The 24,971-nt window shown below is 45.1% G+C and overlaps 1 protein-coding gene across 5 annotated transcripts in view; it reads right to left on the bottom strand.

The window, feature by feature from the left end:
- Positions 1 to 497: 497 nt before the first annotated feature.
- Positions 498 to 24,971, bottom strand: part of meis2a (Meis homeobox 2a) — a 78,403-nt gene continuing 53,929 nt past the window's right edge. For 2 of the 5 annotated variants that reach the window (XM_054613679.1, XM_054613680.1), the window contains exons 10-13: positions 8,056 to 8,114; positions 6,105 to 6,215; positions 5,508 to 5,606; positions 2,213 to 2,302 (exon numbers count right to left, since the gene is read on the bottom strand). In XM_054613679.1, the coding sequence (XP_054469654.1) occupies positions 5,548 to 5,606; positions 6,105 to 6,215; positions 8,056 to 8,114 (229 nt within the window). In that variant the 3' untranslated portion in view covers positions 2,213 to 2,302; positions 5,508 to 5,547. Of the gene's footprint in view, positions 2,303 to 5,507; positions 5,607 to 6,104; positions 6,216 to 8,055; positions 8,115 to 24,971 lie in introns of all 5 variants that reach the window. The other 3 variants (XM_054613681.1, XM_054613682.1, XM_054613683.1) reach the window with 3 other exon arrangements.

Here is a 24,971-nt window from a genome sequence, read left to right as displayed (position 1 = left end):
CACCGTTGATTTATTTTTATTTAGCAACACATCACTGCTAACAGTGTATCTTTGGTCTAAAACTTAAATGTGTTGGTGGTGAATTTGCACCCTTCATTTGCATTTCACAGTTATTTATCATTTACAGAACATATTTGTGTGCCTAAATAAATTGCCAAAGCAAGATATATTTAACAATAGTTTGTTATTGTCATTCAATAACTAAATGGGTAGTCTGGTTAAAACAAGCTACTGCAAATAGATTGCTGGAAAAAGTGGGAGCTTGACTGTTGTAATTTTTAACCATTTACAAAAATGAAACTAAAAGTTGAGGCCTTGTTGACACGCAGCAACTCATCCATAACTAGTTTTCTGAACAATAACAATAATAATGCAAATAATATTTTTTGGTAATAATTATAATGATAATAATAATTCACTAATTAGTATTATTACTATTATGTGGATAACAACTCTGTTTATAACACAGTTAATCACACCAAAATCTAACAAAAATCAAAAATGAAATATTTATTACAGCATTTGTGACTGAACACCTTTTAAACATTACGTCACAGTCCTCATACAAGTATTTAATGTATTTTTGACAAAGCTTAAGGGAGACGGCATCTTATCATCTAGTGAGGAACACGTGCTGAAAAAGGAAGGAATTCATGGACATACAATATCAATGCCACAGCAGATCTGAAACTAGCAAAAACATTCTTTTTCAATTGAGGTAAACACATAGAATATCTAACATGAAACAATTAATAGACTGAACTCTGTACGAAGTTTGTTACAATATTCTCTCAGCTTTTAACCCCCTCCCCCAAAAGCATTGAGTTCATAATTTAAGTTTTTTTTTTCCTTTTTTTTAGTTTTAGGTTTTTTGGTGCATCAACCATCAAATGCTTCGCCGCAGAATCAACGTTTGTGTCAGTATTGTCCTTATGGCAAGAATGTTGATCCGCAGATAAAGAAGCGCCGTAGGATGTTGCTTTTCCACTATTAAGCTTCCTTCAAGAGGCTCTTACCAATGAGAGTCCAGGGTACAAAAAAATAAAATAATATTAAAATAAAAATGTATAAAACCAACACAATCCAGTGCTTGGGCAATTCAAACAAAGAACTTTTTTCCTTTAAAACCTACAGGGCAACATTCATTCATGAACCAAAAAAAAGAGGGGCATGACAAATGTTCAAACTGAATCTTCTGGAGAGATCCGGTGTCATTTAGCAGCCTTTTCCCATCATGCCCTGTTCTTATGGGGAACAGGACCTGATTGCCCTCTATGGTTTGAGATGTTCCATCCTCTTGTTGTTGTTTTTTTCTTTTATAGTGCTGTGCTGCGAGACAGTTTCTCCTCCAGGAAGGAGCACACACAGTGTGAGAGAGAAAAGGTTAACCTTTAATTCTAAAACTAGCTCAGGAAACATAAACCATGTGATCAACGAAAAAAGCACAAGTTTTAACTTATTTATCTATACTTTTTATACTACAGTAGTTATAACTCTTGGAGTCCTTCTGTTGTTTCTTTTTTTAAATCTTCCAGAGTGATTTTATTTTAGAAGGGTTTGAGCGCATCACATGAAAGCGTACTGAACATGTTTATGATGGTGTATGTGTGAGTGAGTGTGCGAAAAGTGTGTGTTTTTGAGTGCGTGCATCTGTCCGTTCTTTGCACACGTGTACGTCAAAACATCCGCTGTTGATCTCTACCAAAAGCCCAAGACTTTACAAAGTGTTCTTGTCAGCTTGGTCCTCCGTTTGGATGAAAGTAACAAAATTGACAAGTCTAAAAAAAAAAAAAAAAAAAAAAAAAAAGAATTATCACAGCTCATCTGGAATTCTGTTTCTTTAGTGCCAAATTCTGGTCAAAAGGGTTCGCTTTTTATTCTTAAAAATAGTCTCAAAATAGGATTTATTGTGGGCTGCTGCTTTGTTTTTTTTTAAAACTGTTTTCTTGTGGTAGCTGCTGTTGTCATGGTAGCAAAGTTCCCTTATACTATTGGGCATGGATGTCCAGGCCTTGTCCTCCAGTACTGGGGTCGATGGGAGTGAGCAAAGGGGGTCTCTGTGCAGACATGGTCATTCCTGGGTGCGATGAGGGTCCTCCATGCATCAGCATGGCGTGGTGGGGATGGTGATGAGGGTGGTGGGCGTGGGGGTGGTCGGGCAGGTACGCATGGAGAGGTGGTCCGTGTCGGAGCTGGGAGGGGTGAGAGGTCATCTGATGAGGGTTGTTGTAATTTGGTGGGGCCATGCTCATGCCCATAGGAACGCTCTGAGGTACGTACTCCCCTGGCATGCCTGGCAGACCTGAGAGAGAGAGACAGAAATAAATAAATTAATTCAAACACTCAATAAAACCGTTTCCGTTGACATGTTCCTTCTCCATTTACAGACCTTAGCTTAAGGGCTTGGTGGATTTTATGACACTGCGTCTGTGACTACAGAGTTCTTAGCTTCGATAAGAGAGACACATTATTGCACTGGGCTATTTTGGGCTATGGTGAGTGGTTTACAATGCCCAATAGCGTTGTGGTCGGGTCTCAGGTTGGAAAATGATCCTCAGTCATCCACAGACACTGCAGTCCTGGAGGATGTGAGGAAAACCAACCAGCCGTATCGATGTGGAGAAGTGCTAATACTTTTACAAGTGGAACAGTCAATTCCCCATCTGACTTAAGTGACGAACCGAACAGGCACTCTCACATGGGGACGAGCCTCTGGGAACATATTTGATTTAGGATGCCTTAAAGAAGTTATTAAATAATTTAGGACTCAGTTAGCTGTAACACCAAAACAGAGAGCAATAAAGACTCCGTTCCAGCCCTGGATGAAAGCATTTTAAGGAAAACAAAGTTCTGCTCTTGAATGCATGGAGTGTGGGTTTTGCAAGTAGAAAAAAAAAGAGCAGCAAAGATAAAAGGAAGGAAGTTGAAAGAGGAAAGAAAGGAAATGCAGGTGGGGTAAACTGATGTCCCCTAAGATGTACTCCACTTCCTATGTGTGGAGACCTCAGCATGCTGGCATCTCTCATACTGTGACAGGACCCAGAACACAGAGCTGGCTCAGCAGTGCCACTGTTTGGCTTCTCACACGGCTGTTTGTTGAAATCAGAAAGAAGAACAGTAAGATGTGGGGGGTTGCTCCTGGAGCCTGGGACTGGAATATGGGAACATGGCTGGTCTAAAGGCCTGGACCTTGGGGAGAGGCAAGTGAGAGCAGGGGGTCCCGCTGGAGCCAGGGGGCCTGGGTCTGGGATTGGGTCCGGACCGACCTGCTTTGTAATGTGAACCCCTGGGGGATTAGAAGCTGTAATAGGAGGGGAGAGGTCGCTGCAAGGTCACTAGGCATGCTCACTCTCTGCATTCCTCCACCTTAGTACACTGCAATTAAGAAATTACACTGGAGGGCCCCGGTGAGGGGAAGAGGAGGAGGAGGACAGAAAGGAGAGAGGAAAAAAAAAAAGGGGACAGCAGAGGCCAAGATTAATGACCAGTCTCATTGGTTGAAAGCTCCCCTATTTTCTAATACTCCCTTTCCATGTCAGTTCATTTGAAATGCACATGTTTGTCAGAGCAGGTCTCTTAAAACCTCACTACTGGGGTCATAAAATAAATAAATCATTCAGGGTGTTGGGGTATGATGGGTGCCCTCACCTCCATATAACCTAGAGCAGCTCCTGTTAAAAGGCCCAGCAGATGTTTTTGACACTGTAAGCTGGTAATCTCCAGTCTTGTAAGCTGCAGTCATTCTGTTAAGTAGATCGGAGACCCCCTCCTTTATTAACAAGAGTGGTAAAACCATCTGAAGACAATAACTGAGGACAGACTGGGCCTCTCTCTCTCTCTCTCTCTCTCTCTCTCTCTCCATCTCTGCATGCCTGCCTCCCTGGCTGGCTGTGCACTTCTGTTATGCCACAGTGGTCCTGCTCAATGGCTGGCCATAATTAAGTACCAAATATACCATATTGTGTGGCTGTGTAATCAAATCAAGAGAGGATAATATTCCTCTGTATTAAGCTATTAATGTAATTGGTCATGAAGCATAAAGTATGTTACGTAATTAAATAGTCTCAAAATTATATAGCCCTGTATTAAGAATTAGCCAACCTGAGCAAATGTTGTCTCTGTGTGGCTGTTTTAGGGAACATTGCTTCCTGATTTTTTTTTTCTGCTGCCATTAGCAAAGACAGGAGGGGATGAGAGAAAATGAGCGAGAGACGTAGAGAAACAGAGGTAGAGAGAGAGAGAGAGAGAGAGAAAGAGATGAAGCAAGGACTAGAGGGGTGAAATGATCTCTGTCGGCAGAATTGCCGCTGTGACCCTTCGGAAGATTCCGTCTCCATTTACATATAAAGGGTTCTTTTAATCAAGGTAAGTGTTATTATATTGTGCCTCATTGGGCAAGGGAGTTTAGGTGTTAAAATAAAATCTCTTCTGCCCCGCCGCCTTCGGGATGTGATATGTCTTGATTTTTCAAATGTCAGCACTGTGGCACAAGCAGGAGGTGGAATGGCCAGCTTAATCAGACTGCCGCCATTTAGCTGAATAGGGATTGTGTGTGTGTGTGTGTGTGTGTGTGTGTGTGTGTGTGTGTGTGTGTGTGTGTGTGTGTGTGTGTGAGAGAGAGAGAGACACGGAGAGTCAGAGAGACAGCGACACAGAGAGAGACTGTATCTGTATGTGTGAAAGAGATCCCCTCCTTTTTAGACGCAGTCATGCTTGTGTCTACAACCTTATAAATTTATCTCAGTGTCTCCCCGCTCTTGTCTGTGAGTCTCAGGTCAGGCTAGTCGCTGGCCCCCGCCCCCCTTAAATCGTCTCCCTCCAGTAAAAAATAATCAAAACACACAGACTCATTCCTCCCTTTACACAGCTCAAACCAAACCCCCAGTGAAGGATCGGCCATGTCACCCACGGCCCGTATATCTCGCTCAGGGACCGTAATGTACTGCGGTGTTCCCGTCTTTGCATATAAGATAATTTGGGCATCAATCCTTCCCCAGACAGATTTATGTCACTCTGAGGACAGTTTCACTTCTCCTTCTTTATCGCTTCACTGGAGCCTGCTTAATTTCTCCCCGTCAGCCCCTTCCCCAGGAGATGTTATTTTTTCCCTAAATGTCCAACATTTGCATTGGCTGTCCGGGATGGGGAGAGCGATGGTGCTGTTGTGATAAATAAATTTGCGCATGCCGTGCCAGGGTGTTTCTTCCCCTCCTTCTTCTTGTTGTTGTTCCTGTTGTCTGGCGCCACAAGTCGACGGGTCGTCTTAAATTCATCCTTAGCTACTGGCCCCCTCTTTTACCCCTTAAAGCATCTTGCTAAAACATGCATCCTGGCTAATAGTTGATGCTAGGGAGTAGAGGGAAGGAGCTTGCTGCAAATTATGGCCAGTGGAAGAAGGGCTAGCCCGGGTGAAATGAAAGGGAATTGTGGGTGAAGAAAATAGAACCCACAGCCCAAAAGTGTTAAACAAACAACCGAAGAAACAAGGAAAAGAGCCCAGTACTTACTTCCCCCTTTTTCTTTGCGTTTTGCTTTACAAGATGGAGGTTACATGTAGTGCCATTGCCCATCCATGCCCATATTCATCCCCATTCCACTCATAGGCCCTAGAAAGAGAAGATAAACGCCAGAAAAGGGTCAGAAGGAGAATGAATCACAGAGAAACCAGAGGAGAACCACTGAGAGAGAGGATCAGGTTGGTTAGGGTCAGATGGGAAATTATTAGGGAGGTGAAAGATGTGAAGAAGTGGTAAGTGTTTTGCATGGCATCACACAAATGCCTTTGTTATGATAATTGCAAGGGATTTTCCCAGATGTGTTTGATTAGAGAGAAAAAAAACAAGCGAGACAGGCAGCAGACAGTCTGGTGAAGGGTGACTTTTTAAAGAGAGGTGTTACTGTGGGTGTGTAGCAGTTGTTAGTATTAGTTTTACGTGGCTGACTCCGGGACTTGCTCCGTGCTGAGGTGACTTAATCTCATGCTACAGACAAGAGGATCAGTGTTGATCAGCTGTGTGATAACTGAGGGTGAAACTGGTGTCTGGTAAAGAAGGCATGAGGGAACACGGACGCAGGGAGAGAGGTGGACGGACGGCCGGACTTACCGGCTGGTCGGATCCCCATGTGTTGCTGACCGTCCAGCACGAAGCTGCCCATTGGCTGGCCCTCTGGACTGTATGCTGCTCCTTGGCTCACTGAAGGATCAAGAAGAAAACCTGATTGTAGTCAAAACGTGGACATGAAAAAGGGAGGGGGAAGAAGAAGAGAAAACACACCAGACAATCAGCAATTGTCCCAGCTCCAGCCCAAACATACTGAAAGACATTGTGCTCATGTTTGTGGACCGCAATGACTGACGCGTGGCATGCAAACACGCATACAGTAGGTCCCAATGCATGCAAGCACTCAAGCACACACACACACACACACACACACTCACAAACACACACTCGCACACACACCCTCACACACCCGCACAGACAGACACACACACCCTCACACACCCGCACAGACAGACACACAGGCGCGCACACACACAGTGTCATTCAAAACCAAATTCACAGGAAATACATTGTTCTCTAAGAAGAAAGCATGCAGTTTGACAGGATGAGAAGAATGTCTGCCATGGGGCAGATCACCCAGTCAGTACTCGAGTCAACAGTCATCTACTCCTCGACATAACATGTAACTCCAATTGAACATTATTGAATATTCTGAATGATTTACCTGATTATCTGTTATGACACAGAAGAATCAGTAGCAATCAATTTTCTCAGTTGTATGTTGCTTTGCCTACTATTAGCCCTAATGAACTGATGCTCTTTGGAGACTGTAGAAAACAGTGTATTCTAGGACAATAGCAGTATAATCTTGGATAATCTGTAATTCTTAAAGATTAGGGGGAGCTGTTAGTCACGCTGTTTTTGTGGAGATCGTTGATTGGCACACATCGGTTGCACGATAACAAATATTCCACACATGAGTGTTATAATTGCAGAGAGAGTCACCCACACTTGTTAGTGCATCTCATTTTTAATCACGGCTCATGTTCGTTTTGAACAATCTCCACCCCAGTGTGTGGGGACCTTTTTAAGACGGGAGCTTGCTAATCAACAATAACAGCTTTTCCCTCCCTGAGACAAATTACTTGGCTTCTTTTTGGTAATGCCAAAGTCGATGAAGCTTAGGGTGACTGAATCACTCCGCGGGATCACAGAGCGGCGTGTTTACTAGTCAGTTGGTGCTTTTTGTAATCTGACCACAATAGATATGGGAAATAAATGTGTAATCAATTAACAATATGTAGCTTTCCATAATCTGTTTTAAAGATATGAAAAGCTCTGCCTGCGCTGGCGTTAAATCAAAACATCAGATCTGATTTAATCAAGGCACCATATTTAACTCATTCCTCCTCCTCAGGGCAGTTTTCGTGACTGAAAATACATTAACTGATACTGTTATATAAAAATCTGTCTAAGCAGCTACGTAGCGGTCTTGATATGTGAAATGTGCCGAAATAACTACTTAATATCAAAATTCAGAACAGTAATTCTTGAGGGAATAAAATAAAAAACGCAGCAGAAAAAGTGAGGGGAATCCTTCACTTCCCCCTTAACCCTCGACTATAAAAAAACAAAAAACAAAAAAAACAGCCTTAAAGAGGAGATAACTCGTAAATTGCTGATAGCATTTCTGGCACTCCTCCTGTGTCCAATTAGTAATTCACAGAGAAGGTGCTAATATACCTCTCTCTCCACTTAGACTGGGAAATCTCCAATTAGAGTCAATCACCACTGCTGAACCCATTTCATACAGAAAATGGAAAAGGGGATGAAGGGAGGGAGAGGAAGAGGAGGGAGTAGTGGAAGAGATTTTTTTATTTTTTTTTGGAGGGGGGTGTAGGGTGCCCCTTTAAAAAATCTGGGCTCCAGGCATGATGTGCATGCCAGCAAAGGATTTGGAAAGGGTGCCTACATGCTTGGGAAGGAAAGAGAGAGAAGCAGCACTCAGCGGCTGTACATTGACTGGGTTGTTCTTTTTTTTTGTTTTTTTTACCTGCTCGATTTGACTGGTCAATCATGGGCTGTACTATTCTTCTCCTGGCGTTAATGAACCTGGTAGAGAGGAGAGGAAAAAAACAGAGGAGAAAAACAAACGTTAAATCAACCCGCATTCACACACAAAAAAGATTCATCACAAGCCTCCACAAAGACAAAACAGTTTTGTATGACTTAATGGCAACATTAGCCACCGAGGTTCTTGAGAGAAGGCGCTCACAACAAAAAAGCAACAAACAAAAGGGCAATTGTGTGCCGACTTGGGAACCCAGCGAGGGATACTTTTAATGTTCCTTATGATCTATTCCCCCTTCTTTTAATAAAGCTTTTGATTACGTTTGGTTGCTATGGGCACCGGGGAGACATTCCTCAAGTATTAAGTGCAGCCTGGGCACATAAGAACTCTCACTGTGGCACATCACTCTCTCTCTCTCTGTCTTTCCTGCAGCCAGCCAGTACAGTATCCTGTCTACGGTTCCAACTCCAAAACAACGTTGTTCCTGGAGTGTTATCACCCATTGGAATTTCAAAGTAAGCTCTAAGTTAGCAAAGTGCAGGATACAAATGGTTCCTTTCATTACTCCCCACCATTCCACCCCCACCTCCACCCTTCCCCTCTGTGGGACCCCCACTCAGGCTGCATTGTAGGGGGCTCTGCTCCCCTTCCAGCTGTCTAGAAATGAGGACCAGGCATGGGCCACTCCGTGCTTTCACAAGGTATTGTTATGTCAGCGAGCCCATCAATTAGGCTGTCTGAAGTTTTATCACCACCACAGCAGCGAATAAGTGCAGCCCCACAAAGCCTCCCCAGCCGGCCTTGCTCCTGTGGCTTTTCCAGTGTAGAGCCGGAGGTCATCTGGAGGTGACTGCCAGCCAGGGGCAACCTTTTTAACTTAGAATGGAGATGCCTTGGGCTGTGTCAAACACAAGCTGGACACTCAGGTCGAGCAAGTTCTTCACCTTTTCTATCTTTCTTCCTGTTTTACCCCTTTTTATCTCTCTGTCTTTGTCCCATTCACTTTCACATAATAAAAATGCAGCATGGTCTTAGCACTACAGGTACCACCATGTGGTTGATATTAAAGAGGGGTTTCAAATCACATTGGAGCTGTCCAGCATGGAGTCCTTTGCTGGTTCCAAAGAAGCAGAGGAGAGAGAAAAAAAAGGCCCCACAGGCCACCGCCCTCCTCTAACGTACGGGCCACGGCACCATCGGTACGGTAAAGAACTGGTCATTAGAAGGAAGGGAGAGCTGGAACCAATTTGGGCTCCTAATCCCCCATGAAGCCCTGATACCTGCCCTTACCTTCTCCAATGAACTTAAACGCCTGTAATCTGCCCGGCTCAAAGTGACATGGTTAAACGTACGAAATGCACGGTTGGGAGAAGAGAGACGCGGTGCTCATTTGCCAGGGGGCATCCAGAGTGCAGGTACGAAGGGGTGCCACGGGCCCCTGAGAGTTAAAGATGAAACGCATCCATATGAGAATGAGATGGATCGTAAGTGGAGGAAGGGAGGTGGGTTGCGCCAATGAGAGTTGGATTGGAAATTATATGATTGTAATGCATGACTTGTGATTTAAGGGAGGAATGAGGATTAAGATTTATTAAGTGTGAAAGTACTTTTTCCATAGAACAAAGAGGACAAAGCATTCTTAGATAGCTATGCTGTCAGAAATGCCTGCAGTGCTTTAGAGAGAAAGACACTTCTAGCATCAAAACCAGCTGAGCAAGTAAACAGTAAGACATTCCCGGTATCACACTCCCTTCTTTAAGCTCAGAGTGCAGGGCCTGCCAAAATATATGTCCTGCTTTCTCCCTTCCTAGACGCACCAAGGGGCTCAAAAACCACAACCATCTGCATTCTTACCTATTCTGGGATATAACCATAAACGCATAATATCAGGAATGTTCTTCCCAGGTGCTAAATGTGCCCAGTGACTGCAGAGGAAATACTTTAAAAACAGTGTTCTTCCTCTTGTGTTTTTCCCGGAAATGTATGACATAAAGTAGACAGGACTAGGTCAGGCTATCATTAAAATACTATTATTTAATCATCGAAAAAGCTCCTTGCCGTTTACACAAACATATGGATATTCAAATATTTTCCCTCCAAGCTGTTTCTGAGATGGACCTGCTTCTTGTCAACATTCCCTGTTGGCCAACCACCGCCATATCACACACATACAGACACACACACACACAAAGGCTCTGTTTTGTATGCTAAACAAGTTGCCATAGTAAAGGCAATGCGGTGCACTGGAGGGGATGGGGGGTGACCAAGGGCCCCTTTCGTGGCCTTAGAGCACCTTTTATCAGTCTGAGTAAAGCCAATTGAGATTATCAGAGCCAGGCCTGATAACACTGTTTTCCCTCAACCCGTGAGCTGCTAATGGTGTGTGCTTAGAACAACACAACCAGGAATCCTCGGGAGATGAAGGCCAGTCAAACTGGGATGGACGGATAGATGGAAGGATCTGAGGACCTAAGGCCCTGGGAGAGACACAGAGGTTGACCACGGGGACTCAGAATTCCCAACCACTCGCTAAAACATACGTGTGTGTGCTGTAAATCTACACATCGACACCAAGGACATGACCACAGCCACCGCCAGTGTGTCTGTAGACTAACCAGAACACAGGAGGCTCACAGGGGACACTAGCTAAAAACCTCCAACCCAAAGCCCATGTTTTATTATCTACATCTGGTGGTCTAGCTTATTATGGCCTGCCTCTGCTCAATGTTAGAGCACAGAAACGCCAACACACACACACACACACACACACACACGGTACACAGAGTGCCTCTCAGCATGGGAACTCCATGCTGTCTTCAAACAAATAATTAAAGGCAAGGTTAGGGGGTCGCGTGGAGGTCATTCCTCGGGATACAGCTCAGAATGTGTACATTACCCCAGGAGAAAGCGGGCTGGTGGGGGCAGCGGTCCACTGCTGTTTAACGTGGGCAACTGGTTCCTTAAAGCCAATAAGCCTGTGACACATTTTCAAGTTGCAAATCAAAAACTGCTCTTGCAGTGCTAAGAATGCGTTGGAGCGTGCATGTGAATATGTATGCACATGTCGTTCGATATGTGTGTACGTCCATGTTGACGCATTCCTCACACGCTACTGCCAATTGGCCGTCAGTAGCACTTCCCGCTGACATACCCTGAAAAGATGCTAGCGACGCTTGTGTACAAACACGTGTACACGCAGATACAATATGTCTACAGGAAGTCAAGAAAACCTTACTCCATTACAATATAGAGTGCTAAGTTTACTAGCGCCCTGAGTGTAGTGGCTACGCAGGTTGCAGAGGAAAAAAACAGGCAGATAGGAACGATGGAGCCAGGGCAGCAGGAGTCCACTTGACACGAGGTCTCTGCTAGGCTGGATCAACACTGCATCCCTGGTTACTAATATCTGCTCACACACACAGGACAGGGACACTCTTCAGAGAGTGTCTGCTTAGGTGTTAAATATACAGAGTGTGTGTGTGTGAGTGCAGAGTGGGTGAAGTTAAGGGCTGGTGAGAACCAGAAGAAGAGATCCAATAAGGAAGTTACATAATCCTCAAACGTACCATGTGAATGTATTTCATAAAGTAGAGACGCTCAACTTTATAACCCTCTAATGCATCATCATAATAAAAGAAAGTTGACAAATACTACTGAAGGGTGCTGGTAGTTTGGAGATGAAATCACGGCAAACCAGTCTGTCAGACTTAGTGCTTGTGTTTATTCTTTTTTTTTTTTCTTCTTGCTTCCTCATCTCAATCTGTCAGAAAGGCCTTGTTTCTGGTTAACTGACTTGCAGCCACACCTGGTAACTCGCTCCTGTTGTCAGCATTCCTTCCCTGAGAAATCGTCATGCCAAACCACCCTACCCTGGAGCACAGCCAACAGAGAGAGAGAGAGAGAGAGAGAGAGAGAGAGAGAGAGAGAGAGAGAGAGAGAGAGAGAGAGAGAGAGAGAGAGAGAGCCTTGCTGCTTGGCTGGCCAATTGCTGTGGAGATCGGAGGGAATGCGGCCAATCAGGAGTAGGGTCACTCGTTTGACGAGTTCGTGATGAAAGAAAGAAAGTGAGTCAGAGCCAGAGTGAGACAACATGAAGAGAGAAATACTGAACATGTATTCTCCAAAGAAAAGACCACCGGACTGCTCTAAATGTAGCCCGGATAAGCGTGTGAACGGAAGAGGCAGCTTTGAAATTGTGACGCAGAAATCGTTGACAGTTTATTGTCTTCACGGCTGACCTGCAAATGCCCACTCTGAGAGCTCATATGCCAGGGACATGGGGGCAAGTTTATGTTCGTCAGTCAAATTCCTGGGCCCTGTGTCTGTCTCTGCAGGGAGATAAGATGCAACACAATCTGAACAAGAACGTGCTGAACCCGATGCCTGATCACTGCTTGCAAACATGACTGTCCTCTGGTTCCTATTAGAGCTCATTGCTTCCATACTTCTGCTTCAGACAGAAATAAATATTCCAAACCCCCAGCGATTGAGTCACAACTCACTGGAATCAAAGGAGGAAGGCTTTAGTTTGATCCCTCCCTCTCCCCCCCAAAAAAGACGAAAAAACACTTTTACCAGGAATTGCATGCAAATTAACCCCATGAGGAGGGTGTGTTTAGTATAAGCAAACACTAATTATGGTCCAGTCAGACAGTGGGGCAGTCTGGGGCTACTGAACCTCCAACACTGATCTACTGTAGTGTCAACAACGCTGATTGAATCAGTTCACATCTTGCCACCAGACTGAACCTACAGTATCTATGGATTTATCATAAACTATCACAAAGGAGCGTTTCAAAGGCTTCACTCCTCCAGGACGGAGATAATGGTCAAAGAGATAGGGGAGGAACAGGGCAGCTTCCTCGAGCTCATCCTATCAGAGACAGTTTCCCTTTTTCTATCCCTTCTTTAAGTTAAAACAGGAGTCAAGAGACATAAGCTGGGCGAACATTACCTCACCGCTGTGTTTGATTTAGTGCAGATGTGAAGCGGAGCGAGGCAGGATCGTTTTTTAAGGAACGTCAGAGAGGGCCTACGTTTAGGGCAGCCACTGTGTTTACATAGTTTTACCTCTGTCTCTCTCTCCCTCTTTCTCTCGTCCACTGTGCCTCCGTACCCCCCTCCACACTCTTTTGTCGGCCTCTCAAAGGGGGACTGTTTCACCTCTCCTCCATGGACTTTCACTGACCTGTTTTTCTTTCCCTTTTTATTACTCCACACATTGCCCTTTTGTGGCAACCCCCCCCCCTCTCAGTCCAATATGAGTAACATTTGCATTGCTCTGTCAGTCTAGCTGCTGAAGTCATTCCTCTCTGAAACCCGGGGAGCACGAGTCATTAAGACTCGAGTGGAAAATCAGACAAAGAATTATATATTTGTGTTGCAAACTGACACGATTTAACGAGCAGCTAATTAAAATAAATCAATAGCACTGCGGCATGCTCGCTCCCTGTCTGTCTCTCTTTTCTCGCTCTGATTTTCTGTCAGCACCAAAGAGGTGGAATACTGCAGTGTGGAGTGCAATGCTATTCTAGTGATGGTTTTACACCAATCCGGCTTCAACGTCCGCCTATGCATTAGGATGAATAAGTGAAAACTAATCACAAAAGACAAAACAGTCCGTTACAAGTTGAATAATAGAAATATACAGTAATAGTCCCAGAAGTAACGCTCTAAACGACAAAAGCAAGAAAAACAACAAAGGAAACAAACATAGACATCTCTCCCTCTATTTACCCTTCCATCTAACACCTTCTCCCCTCTTCCCCCTGTCCAGTGAGGGCATGTCACCCCTGGGCCTTGCAGTCCAGCGGCCTGACCCCTGCATGGCGGGCTGGGCGGCCCCAGCTGCTGACTGTCCGTCAAACACCTCCAGAGCAGCGTTGGGCCAGGAAGACCACGCTTGTTGCCCCTTTGATCCGGCAAGCAGCAGCTGCTGCTCCACACAGCAGCACTTTGTTCCTCTGTCTCTTCACTACACTCTGTCCTACGGCACAAAAACAGTGCAGAAGTGGAGGGAGAGAAAAAGGAGAACAGGCAAAAAAATGTGGGGGTTATGGAAGGAGGGGGGTGGGTTAAAAAAAAAAACGTGCCCGTTTTTTCCTCCCGACAACATCAACAAGCTCTGACAACGGCAGCGGGGGTTGTTCTTGGCCCCGACACAGCTCTCAGGCATCTCCTTCTTGACGCTTCACCCTCCCTTCTCTTTTAAGAGATATGATAGTTATTGTTCAAATCAGCCAGGGTGAATGGAATGGACCGAGGCCAAGCCTGCCCCAGGCGTCAACACACCTGTATGAAAGAGACCTTATTGTAGTAACCCAACGTGGCTAACCTGCCATAGCTCTAGAAGTTTTTAAGGAGGAAGGGTGGAATCACCTCGTCTTTCTCTTTCATTTTCTCTCTCCCAGACGGTCCCCTAATATTTCCCGTCATTAACCTCCCTTTCCCTCAAGGCTGGCACCCCTGCCCTGGAATGCTTTCACAAACACTGTTATTTTTGAATATCACCACCAGACAGCTGGATTAAGGAAAGAGTTGATCCACATCTCCCTTGTTAGCGAGGCCTCTTTCTTCTCTTACTCTTGGGCTCCCTCCCTTAAGACAACACCTTATTAACGTGCATAGGTGCACAAAAGGTATTCTCTGCCTGCCCAGGAGCTGAGAGACTAACAGCTGTGTTTTGCGTTGTTTGAAGAGCATCTGAAAACATTCAGCATATGTCAATATTACCCCCCCCCCCCCCACACTCCTCTCCCCGTCAAAGGTTCCAGCACATAGCGCGTGACAGAGGTCGTCAGCACTGGAAGGTAACACTCACACTTCATAAGCCAGTTTCTCACCTTTTGGGTGGGTGAGGGCTTCCTGCTTTCATGCAGTGCCAGCAGGGAATAGAACATAGATGTTCTGGCACACACACACACACACAAAGATGCTCAGACACCACAGAGGAGATCCGGGGAAAAGAAAGAATGAATCCAGCGCTATGATTACCACGACCTACCCATCATCCCTCCTGAGACGGGAGGGTGTGCTTAGAAGATCGCCCCATTTTCTCAGTTGTGAAGAGTGCCACCCCTATTGCCCAGATTTCTCTTTTTCCCACAATGCCAGACCTGTTGGGCTCCTTAGTATGTCTCTGCGGGGCGGCAGGTATAATCTCCACTACCGCCCACTTCTCACTGCTATCATACAAATGTGTGACTTTTTCCAGCCTCCCGATCTCCCTCCTGCACTATCTTTCCATCTCTATTTCCTTCACCCTCTCTTGCCTTGCCTCTTGCTCCATCGTCTTCTGCTCCCTTTCATTCTCAGCCCTTTTTTTCTCCCTCTCTGCCTGGTAATCGAGTGAGAGATTCTGCGACTCTGTGACTCCCCCTTATTGTCAGATATCAAACAGGGCGGCTTTGTGGATTACCAGGGGAAGCTGATAATGGCATGATAGAAGCGTGATATTTCAAACAAAATTGAGTGTCAATTGCCTGCATCGTCTAGGCAACACAAGTGTCTGCGCTGCGGCAGCCAGGCAGGAAATAAGGCCAATCTATTTCCTTTGCTTCATATCAAACGTCTCTTCTTCTCCCTCCTTTATAAGACTATAATGGGTTCAGCTAAAAGAGAAGAAGAGGGGGCCTGCCAAGAGGGGCTTCTGCAGTTACACCCTTACGCAACACACCAAACATGCCTGGATACACTTGTGAGCATGCATGTACACATACACACACATACATACACATATGCACACTTTAACTTGTGCTCCTAAATCTCAAATGCATTAGCAGAAGTCAGAAAGCAGAGCCAATAGGAGGTTGCACACGATGGGTGCCCCCATTTTACCAGCCCACCCCAAACTAATATACGCACGCACAGGCTCTCTCTCACTTTTTTTCTCCTCACAGTGCTGTACTATTAACAATGAATTTAGGGCAGTGAAAATGCATAGCAGTTTGAGCAATTAAAATGTGACACCTAAACCTAGACTGTCGGGATTCTCTAATGCCTGGGTTTAGGTGCTGCTGCACTTGGAGTCTTAAAGAGCCAGACTACTGGGGAGTAAGGGATTCAGTGTGTGTCTCTCTGTGTGTGTCTGTGTGTGTGTGTGTGTGTGTGTGTGTGTGTGTGTGTGTGTGTGTGTGTGTGTGTGTGTGTGTGTGTGTGTGTGTGTGTGTGTGTGTGTGTGTGTGTGTTTGGAAAGGGATTCTCCCTCCCACTGGGAAGTCATCATCTTCTCACCATTGTGTCTGTGGCGTGTGAGTGACTGTTTCGACCAAGCACGTTTCCATGATGTGTCTCAGTAAGTGTGTTTGCACATATTAGTGACGAGACTCATCGGTCAAATGTTTTCAGCTTGCCTCTGACTTCCCTACTGAATAATTAATCTTCAGTTTCAATTGCACGTAATCGCTTTGACACACATAAGCGTCAACACACAGGCACACAAACACACATGTGCAGGCACGGTCAGAAGCAGAGTTTAGGGCAAAAAAGCCCAGCAGCAGGCAAGTGATATAAATAGCTGTTGTTTGTGGAGAGGACTGCTGGCAGAAGCAGCACTGACACTGTGGAGTGGACCACAGGGACTCTGATGTGCCTGGTGGCCTGAAGCGAGCCCTCGGCCTCTCAGATCAGATCTACCACTGACTGTGTACGGCTTTGACTGGCCTCCTTCATATTTGACAGCCTGAAACAAATACAACAATCTCTTCAATTCAGCCTTAACTGCAGAATATGGGCCTTGAATGCAATGCCTGTGAGCGGTAAGTCTTCTAAATAAAATAAATCCCATTCTCAAAAATGCTTTATCTTGTAGGTTAAGACTAAAATATCTAAGGAGTGAGTCTTACAATGATTGGTCTATTATTTCAGAAAAGGTGTAACTTTCTAACAAAGGGCAGATAGATAACTTTGGAGACTTGATATTTCTTTTCCTCATACCTGTGAGAGAGCTGCTGCAGAAAGTCTCAGTATAACAAGAAGATGATAGAGCAGATATATCTTGGGGAGGGTTACAGGCAGACGCCGTCAACCCCCACAAGGGAAAAGATATTTCCGCTGCCCTCCCTCCTCGCCGCACATGCTCACAGAATCTCCTGATTGAAACATCATCGTCGATAATGGGAAGAATAAATATTCATAAGGCTGGGAGGAGAGAAACCCTAGATTAGGGTAATGTACTCTTCATTGTTCTCCCCCCTTTCCTTTATCCAGCTCTTCCTCTGTATCTCTGCATCTTGTTATGCATGTAATAGTGTTGACTAATAGTGGCTAAATCCTCCAGCTCCCTCTGATAACTTGGTCAAAGCATGTGTGTGTTTGTGCATGCATGGAGAGAATGCGGTGGCAAGATGCACTGTTTATTCCTCACCTTTTGCAAATTGCTAATTACCGGGTTTGATATCTCCAAGATTTTGGGCCACGGTCCAATTAAGATTGGATTGTTTTTGTGGAGAGGCCCTATGACTCCCTCCCTCTTTTCTGCTTGGCACTGACTCCACTGATATCTCATCCATAACAGGCCTGAACTGGGGTAGAGCATGGCTTAAACAAACAAAGGGCTATATTGATTTATAGGGTCTTCCATGATGGGCTTATTGGCCTGAACCTCGAGCCACATGGGCACCAGGCCATGAATCACAGCTTCAGAGAACACACAACAGGTAAGAATAACACATTGGAGCATTGTTAAGGGATGTCATTACAACTCTCTCTCCCTTTCATATTCAAAAAACACTCACTCTCATTGTGTCTTAAAATAGGGGGAGGGAGGTCAGAGGGGGATACTTTTAATGGAGCAAACAGAGCAAAGACATATGCTCGTTTTTACTGTATATCCAAATACAGGGATGGAGGGAATACAAAGTGTGAAAGAGGGAGGTAAAGAGAAACAGAGAAAGAGGAAGAGTGTGGCAACGAGCATGCCTGGACAGAGAGAAAATACCTAGTAGAGGTTCACAGAGTTTAAAGAGCTCAGCCAAAGAAGGAGATCCTGTCCTCTCTGGCTCCAACACACTCACACACTCACACAAACACACCGCCACCCTCCCACCCTCCCTCAAGGCCATTCTGTTACACCTGGTCACCTTTATCCTTTTTAGTCCCCCACACCATCACCCCTCCCTCCATTGCACACTAACACATACACAACGTTCAGCAACCCAGAACACATCGCAAGATAGATACACATAGCAGCACCCTTTGGCTAACACACAGCTCCTCAGGCTATCTCCCTCAGCAGATAAAACTAATTATTCCAAATCTACTCTGTCAGGTTGTCTGATCCTCTGAGGCCTCAGTTTAAATCTCTCTCTCTCTCTCTCTCTCTCTGTCTCACTGCCTCTCTCTCTCTCTGTCATAAGCCACAAAAAGACTACCAAACTGTGCTAAATGACCTCCAGAGTAAAAACACAAACACAGTGACTAGCCATAAAGACTCATATAGCACCACAGCAGCTGAAGACCATTCTCAATAGACTGACCTGAACTCAGATTTTTTTTTTTAAATCACCACTCCAACACTAATCAACTCAATGAAAAAAAACAAAACAGTGATAAAGCCTCATACTGTAAACAATTTTAATATATCAGAAACAATGCATGACATCATCTAGCATATAACCCAAAGGACTTATGCACCTATTCAGACGCTTAGTCCCTCTGTTGGCGCTTGGCATTGGCACCAATGTCAGGCTTTAGAGCTAAATAACAGGCCAATATCCCAGGGTTCCCAGCTGCATGCTGAAACCCTTCGTCCCAATGAGCTCTTGAGGCAAATGGAAGCTCATAAACAGAGACTTGACTGTATAGACTTTGCATTTTATCTTTCAGCAGTTTCCCCTTTTATGGGCCAAGGACCCTTATAACAGAGGGAGAAAGGGAGGGATGAGCAAGATGGGAGGAAGGCAGGGAGAGAGGTAGGATGACAGTAAGGATGTAAAGAAAGAAGACGGTGGCGGAAAGAGCCGAAGAATAAGAATGAGGTACAGGTTGGCAGAATGAGACAGAGCAGAACTGGGGTCACAAATCTTGCTGCTATTCTAGTACGTGACATCTTCGCTCGTTTGCGGCTGCTCATTAACAAACAATACTGCTGTGAAATTGGTTTAATGACAAAGTAATAAAATTGCTATTCTGCTCACAGATGGCCTCAGGCACAGGGAGATTCTGGCAGGCTTACTGTGGCTGCCCGTGTGCATTAAGCTGCTTGTTCATGAAAACAGCATCCTACACTTTCTTTCTCACTATCACCAACCTTTTTTTTTTCCTTTTTAAGATCTTTCTCTTCCTGCAAATGAAATAAATTAACCTATTTTCCTCCCTTGTATTCTCCTTGAATTTTCTCTATCCCACACTCTCAACCTTCTTGCTCTCTCTCTCTTCTCTTTCTGGTGTATTATATTCCCTTTTCTCTCGATCTCTCTCCAGTTCTCACCCCTAGTACAGAAATTACCATCTTAAAAATAAAAAAAGAAGGCTCGCCCACGCAAACGCAGCTCGACTTCATTTCAAACGCAGAGCCCTTGTTATTAAACGACCCACCAATAAAACCAAGCCGTTGAGGAATAAAAGAGCCAAAAGGAGCAGAGAAGTACAAAGACCTCCCTCCTCCCATCTCTCTTGCTAATGCTTTCTCTGTAATGCCTCTTTCAGCTCTATCTTGCCTCGTCTGGCTTCGCTCTCCTTGCATGCCGTCTTTGCTGGGAGAATTCCACAGCCTTGGAGAGTCTTGAGCGTGTAATGGGAAAACAAGTAAAAAAGCATTCGTTTTTGTGCATGATCGCCCAACAGTGCCAATTTTTGAAAAGCACCACCTGTTTTTCATAACTCCAGCCTCACGGCGAGGTGGGCACAGGGCTGCTCCATGGTCACGGTGGGTGTCCATGCCATGCTATGACTCAATGTGCCCCCAGTGCCTGATAAAGTGGAAGTGGGCCCTGTTAATCACGCCGAGCGTTTCAACAGTGGCATGTGCTCATGTACTCACACACAGCACATATACTGTGAATGCACACATAAACACAGTGTCGCACATTAGCATCAGCTGTTCAAGGCTACCATGGCTTATCCTGTAAGTACGGCATGTGTCTAGATTGTGGCGCGAACAGATATTTGGATCTGTAACAACTGCGGAACCAAATGAAAAACAAAATGAAACCTACTCCAACAGGGAGCCGTTATATTTCACTCTGCCAATAATGAAAATATGGTTTTCCAAATGTGTTTCGCCTTCCAAAACAGATAAAATGGGATTATTATTACAGCATCAAGAAAGCAGCCAGATCAAATGAACTTAGCGGGTAGGGGGTGTTGGTAGGGGGGCTGGCACTTGGGATCTGACAACAGAGTCAATTCTGCTAATTAACTGCCAATTAGCGGCCCCTAAATGAGAGGGATCATGATGCCTGTGTTGGCAGCGGCCCGATAGTCTTTCTCTCTCAGTCAGACTCACATATACACTTATGGTGGCGCACAAAGACACACCAGAGTGATATACACACAAACACACACACACACACAGCCGCAACCTCTCCACACTCCAGCTGTATATTTAGAAGGCTAGGGGCATAAGATGGTCACTGCCGGGAGTCCCTGGTTGCAGCCAAAAAAAGGCCTGACATTTCCATCTGGGTCAAAGTTAGACAGATAACCAGCAACTTCAGTCAACTGGCCCACCAGTGTGGCAGAGACGAAGAGACAGAAAAGTAAGGAATAGGCAGTTCTATATAGACGAGGAAGGAGAGGGAAAAGGGATTCATAAGGCTTAAATACTTATAAAGAATGTGGAAAAAAGAGGCGGCTGGGTCAGTTTCATAGCTTTATGTTACATTTGGAAAATATTAGTTATTATTTTGCATTTCACTACGGGCTCGCCCGCCAAACCCGAGAATCATAAAAAACATAAAAGGCAGTATTTCTAAGGGTCTCATTGGACTGGCGAATAGGGGACGGAAAATGCTACGCTAAGTGGAGGAACAAATTTGGCTTTAGTTTTCCTCTTTCTTGTTCTCAGATTCTTCAAACAAATGTGCTTGACCGTTTATAACAGTTTGCATGTGAACCTGCTCTACAGATCTTTTTATCTCCATTGGGTGAGTTAAACTTTGTGAGGTCTTGGAGAGAAAGGGGGAAATAAAGATTTGAATGGGAATGGGGAACATGCTTGAAAGGGAGCTTGAGAACAATCAGGATTCTATGTTGATAAAGTGAATTTCTTGTGAAGGCATATGATTGTAATGTCTTTTTAATATGTAGTGTCCCTCAGACCTCTCTGTTAAGCTTTCATTTCATTTATTACACTGACATGTATGCAGTTTTGGTAGTCTAGTCTCATGAGTTTATTTTGCAGTTGTCTCAATACAATAGAATTAAATATCTAAATCAAAATGTAAACATACATTTGATGTACAGTGAGCAATATGATGACTCTGTTGAGGCTGGATTCTCAGAAAAAACAAAAAAACAATCAGTGCACCATGCCCTGCCCTGAGTGACCGAGAGATTGAGCCTATTTCATCTCCTCAGTGGGCACAGGCTGCTTGGCGCCGTTGTCTGGCGGATATCCTTCCCTTATCATGTGACCTGTGCTCCGACAGGGGGCAAAGGTTGGCTGCGATCCGCCCCTGTGTCTTAATAACTCACTCATTGTATTCCTTTCTGCCGCTAATTAGAGCCTCTCCCCTGTGTGTGCGTGTGTGTGTGTGTGTGTGTGTGTATACATGTATTCCCCCCTGGGCTATAGAGAGGAGGTAGAGAAGTAAAAATAGAGTGTGGCTTAGTGCCCTCTTTATTGTTATTAGTGCTCCAGTGGCACAGCAGTCAGTCATCATAGATGCCAAGAACTGACATATTTGCTCTCTGACTTGCTCTGCCTCTATCCTCTATCCTCTCTCTCTCTCTCTCTCTCTCTCTCTCTCTGCTGTGGAAATGACCCACTGGCTGCCTGTGAGATGAGGGAATAATGAGGGGACGATTTCCTTCCTTTTTTTAGATGCTGTTTCTCTCAGTCATCTGTCATCGCCATCATCTCTCAGGCCCATGTAATAACCCTGCGTGCATGTACTGTATGCTTGTACGTGTGTGTGTGTGTGTGTGTGTGTGTGTGTGTGTGTGTGTGTGTGTGTGTGTGTGTGTGTGTGTGTGTGTGTGTGTGTGTGTGTGTGTGTGTGTGTGTGAATTGCTGCAGTGGTAAATAACGACAGGATTGTTGGCGTGTGCATTTATGGCAGTGAGTGAGGGCACATCATGCTGGGCCTGACGCTGAGACATGAAAGGATTCGGTCAGGCCCCATTTAGCCCAGACTGATAGCAGGACACCAGGAGCTGCTGAGGCAGGCAAATATACCGCTAGATACTGTAAACTGTGAATGCTCCTTCAGCGCAGAGACACCCGAGTCTGCCGTTTCACCTACTCCGCTTTCCCAGAATGCCATGTGTGACACGTCCCTCACCTTTTTGCCGCAATCTTAAACAAATGCAATTACATGTCAGACCACTCCCCGACTCCGTTAGCATGACGCCAGTTGTCTCAAACGTGGCCAGAGCAAACATACTACCTAATGGTCAACTAATGGTGTCCTGACACACTGTACACACATACTCCCATTAGTAACAATGTGCATTACGTGCACATACACTCACACACACACAGACTACACTTTTAACTGGATAATCAAGTCCTTCTACTCATCTGCTCAACACCAGGGCATTGAGATCTTGGACTTTCACCTTTTCCTTTGTTCCTTATTAACATCAGACAGCTAATGGGGTGTGTGTATATAGACTAGATGCAGAATAAGGGGTCTTCTGTGGTACCGAAACAAAAGGTTTTTCCAACCAGCTTAAAGTGGTCTACTACGGGTTTTGTTTTCTGTGAGTACAGGTGAGCTGCAGGTAAACGTATAGGGAGGTGCCCGTTGGTGGGTGATGGTTTGGGGAGGTTTGATGGGGCAAGTGGGGAGAGAGCGAGATGCACTCTCTATTGACTATCACACAGAGCACCCTTGTGCCCTCGCTGGGCTACAATTGTGCCTGCGGACAAAGCCCTGATTCAGCACATCCTTTCCCCGGGGGAGAGCTCTGGAAACCGAAGACGGCGGCCATCCCCTCCCTTTCCCCCCCACTCATCCTCTGCTTCTGCCTCTCTCTCTCTCCCTCTGTCTCTATCTCCCTCTCTCTTTGGTCAGTAACGTGGCGGCGGCCATGCATCAAAGGGAACTACAGAACAATGCAAGGGGCCAGCCAGGAATTTGAAGAGCTTTTTTAAAAAAAAAAAACACAAAAAAAACAGGAACTTCATATGGGAGAGGTCTGTCATATCCTGGGTGGACCAACTAAGCAGCCAACCAAAGAGGGAAAAAAAAGCTGTATTTAACTGTAACTCACTGTCCTGCCTGGTTTAGCACTTTGAGCTGAACCAGCTCTTCCGCTCATCTTTCCATCACCATAAAATAGACATTAACGTGACAGCTTCCGCCAGGCGAGTTGACAGCAACCAGAATGTACCACAGATAGACCAGCAGAGTATCAACCTCTCTAATGACTTTATTTGTGAAAATTGATTCCTGGTGTGTTTTTGTTAACGCGGCTGGTGTGACATTAATACGCAGCTCCATGACCACCTATGTGTATGTGCGTATGAAAACAGCGCTCATGAGGATGTTTTCCCAGCACGAGATTCTTTCAGACCTCTTATAAATGGATCTGAGACATTTCAGTGCCAGGCTTGGATTTCATGGCCCCTGAGAAGGCAGGGACTCTTCCTATATCTATCTCTGTCGATGTCGCTCTCCTCGCAGGTTTGCAGAGTATTTCTGCATTAATCACCATGACACAGGCAAGGCAACTCAATTTTCTGCTCCTGTAGGTAAGGTGCGTGGCGTCCCGAAACGGTGGCACGAGGCATGAAACAGGCAAGCGGGGGCTAATCTTTGGTTACTGGTGTAATTGAAATGCTATCCACACTGTAGGGTGCATTAAAGTCTGATAACAGCGGTTCCTGTGGCCAATTTAAGTAGCTTGACTTCCCTTGGCTAGGAGGGAATAAAGAAAAGGGTGAGAGAGAGAGAGAGAGAGACAGAAAGAGAGAGAGTATGTCAGGATGGCGGGGGGAGGACGAGGGAGGGGGCTGATAGATAAGGCCGACAAACCAGGCTAATTCTCTAGGCATGTTTCTCATTGTGATCCAGGAAAAATGAGAAAAAAATGTATCACAGAACCAAAAAATCAATTGACCCTCGGGTGGCTTGTCAGGCTGCGAGTCTGATAAACCTAAAAGCTTCGTTAATGTCGGCCTGCCTGTACCCAACAGATAGAGCACTTTGTAAATGAACCCGCTTTGATAAATATATTAAGGAAAGCTGTGAATAAAAGGCACAGACTTGTCATTTGTAAATAGAACCCCCGCTACATGGAATTAGAATGATAAAATGGGGTTCCATATAATTAAGTTTGTGTAAGACCTGAAATCCGTGCAAATACCTTCCCGGAAATTTGAAAGGAAGCTGTCAGTTCAATTAATCTGAACATCACCCTGAGAATGTACTGAACAAAATTAAGCTGCAGATAAAACCTGGGCTAGTATTTTGATAAGTAATTCCTGTATCATTTCTTTGCTTCTGTGATCATTTTATTTAATCCACCACCCCCAGTTATGTGCTAAGCCATCTACAAAGGCCCTGCTGGCCAGGCCACCAAAACCTTAATCCACCATATAGCTTGTGTAAAATAGGGAGGGGGTGGAAGGCAGTTTTGCCTTTTTGTGGGGGCACCAGTGGCAGTTCTAGGTATGGCTTTTGGATGAAGGGGTGGGTTTGGTGTGGGGGCTGTAGGGGTAGCTTATGATCTCTGCCTTTTCTCCCTTAAATATATCCCACTGAATATATGTGCATCAAACCACAAAGGCC

Source organism: Anoplopoma fimbria, chromosome 15, assembly GCF_027596085.1.
Source record: "Anoplopoma fimbria isolate UVic2021 breed Golden Eagle Sablefish chromosome 15, Afim_UVic_2022, whole genome shotgun sequence".
NCBI classification, from domain to species: domain Eukaryota; kingdom Metazoa; phylum Chordata; class Actinopteri; order Perciformes; family Anoplopomatidae; genus Anoplopoma; species Anoplopoma fimbria.
Note: the sequence above shows the minus strand (reverse complement) of the source record. Positions and strands in the feature narration are given on the sequence as shown.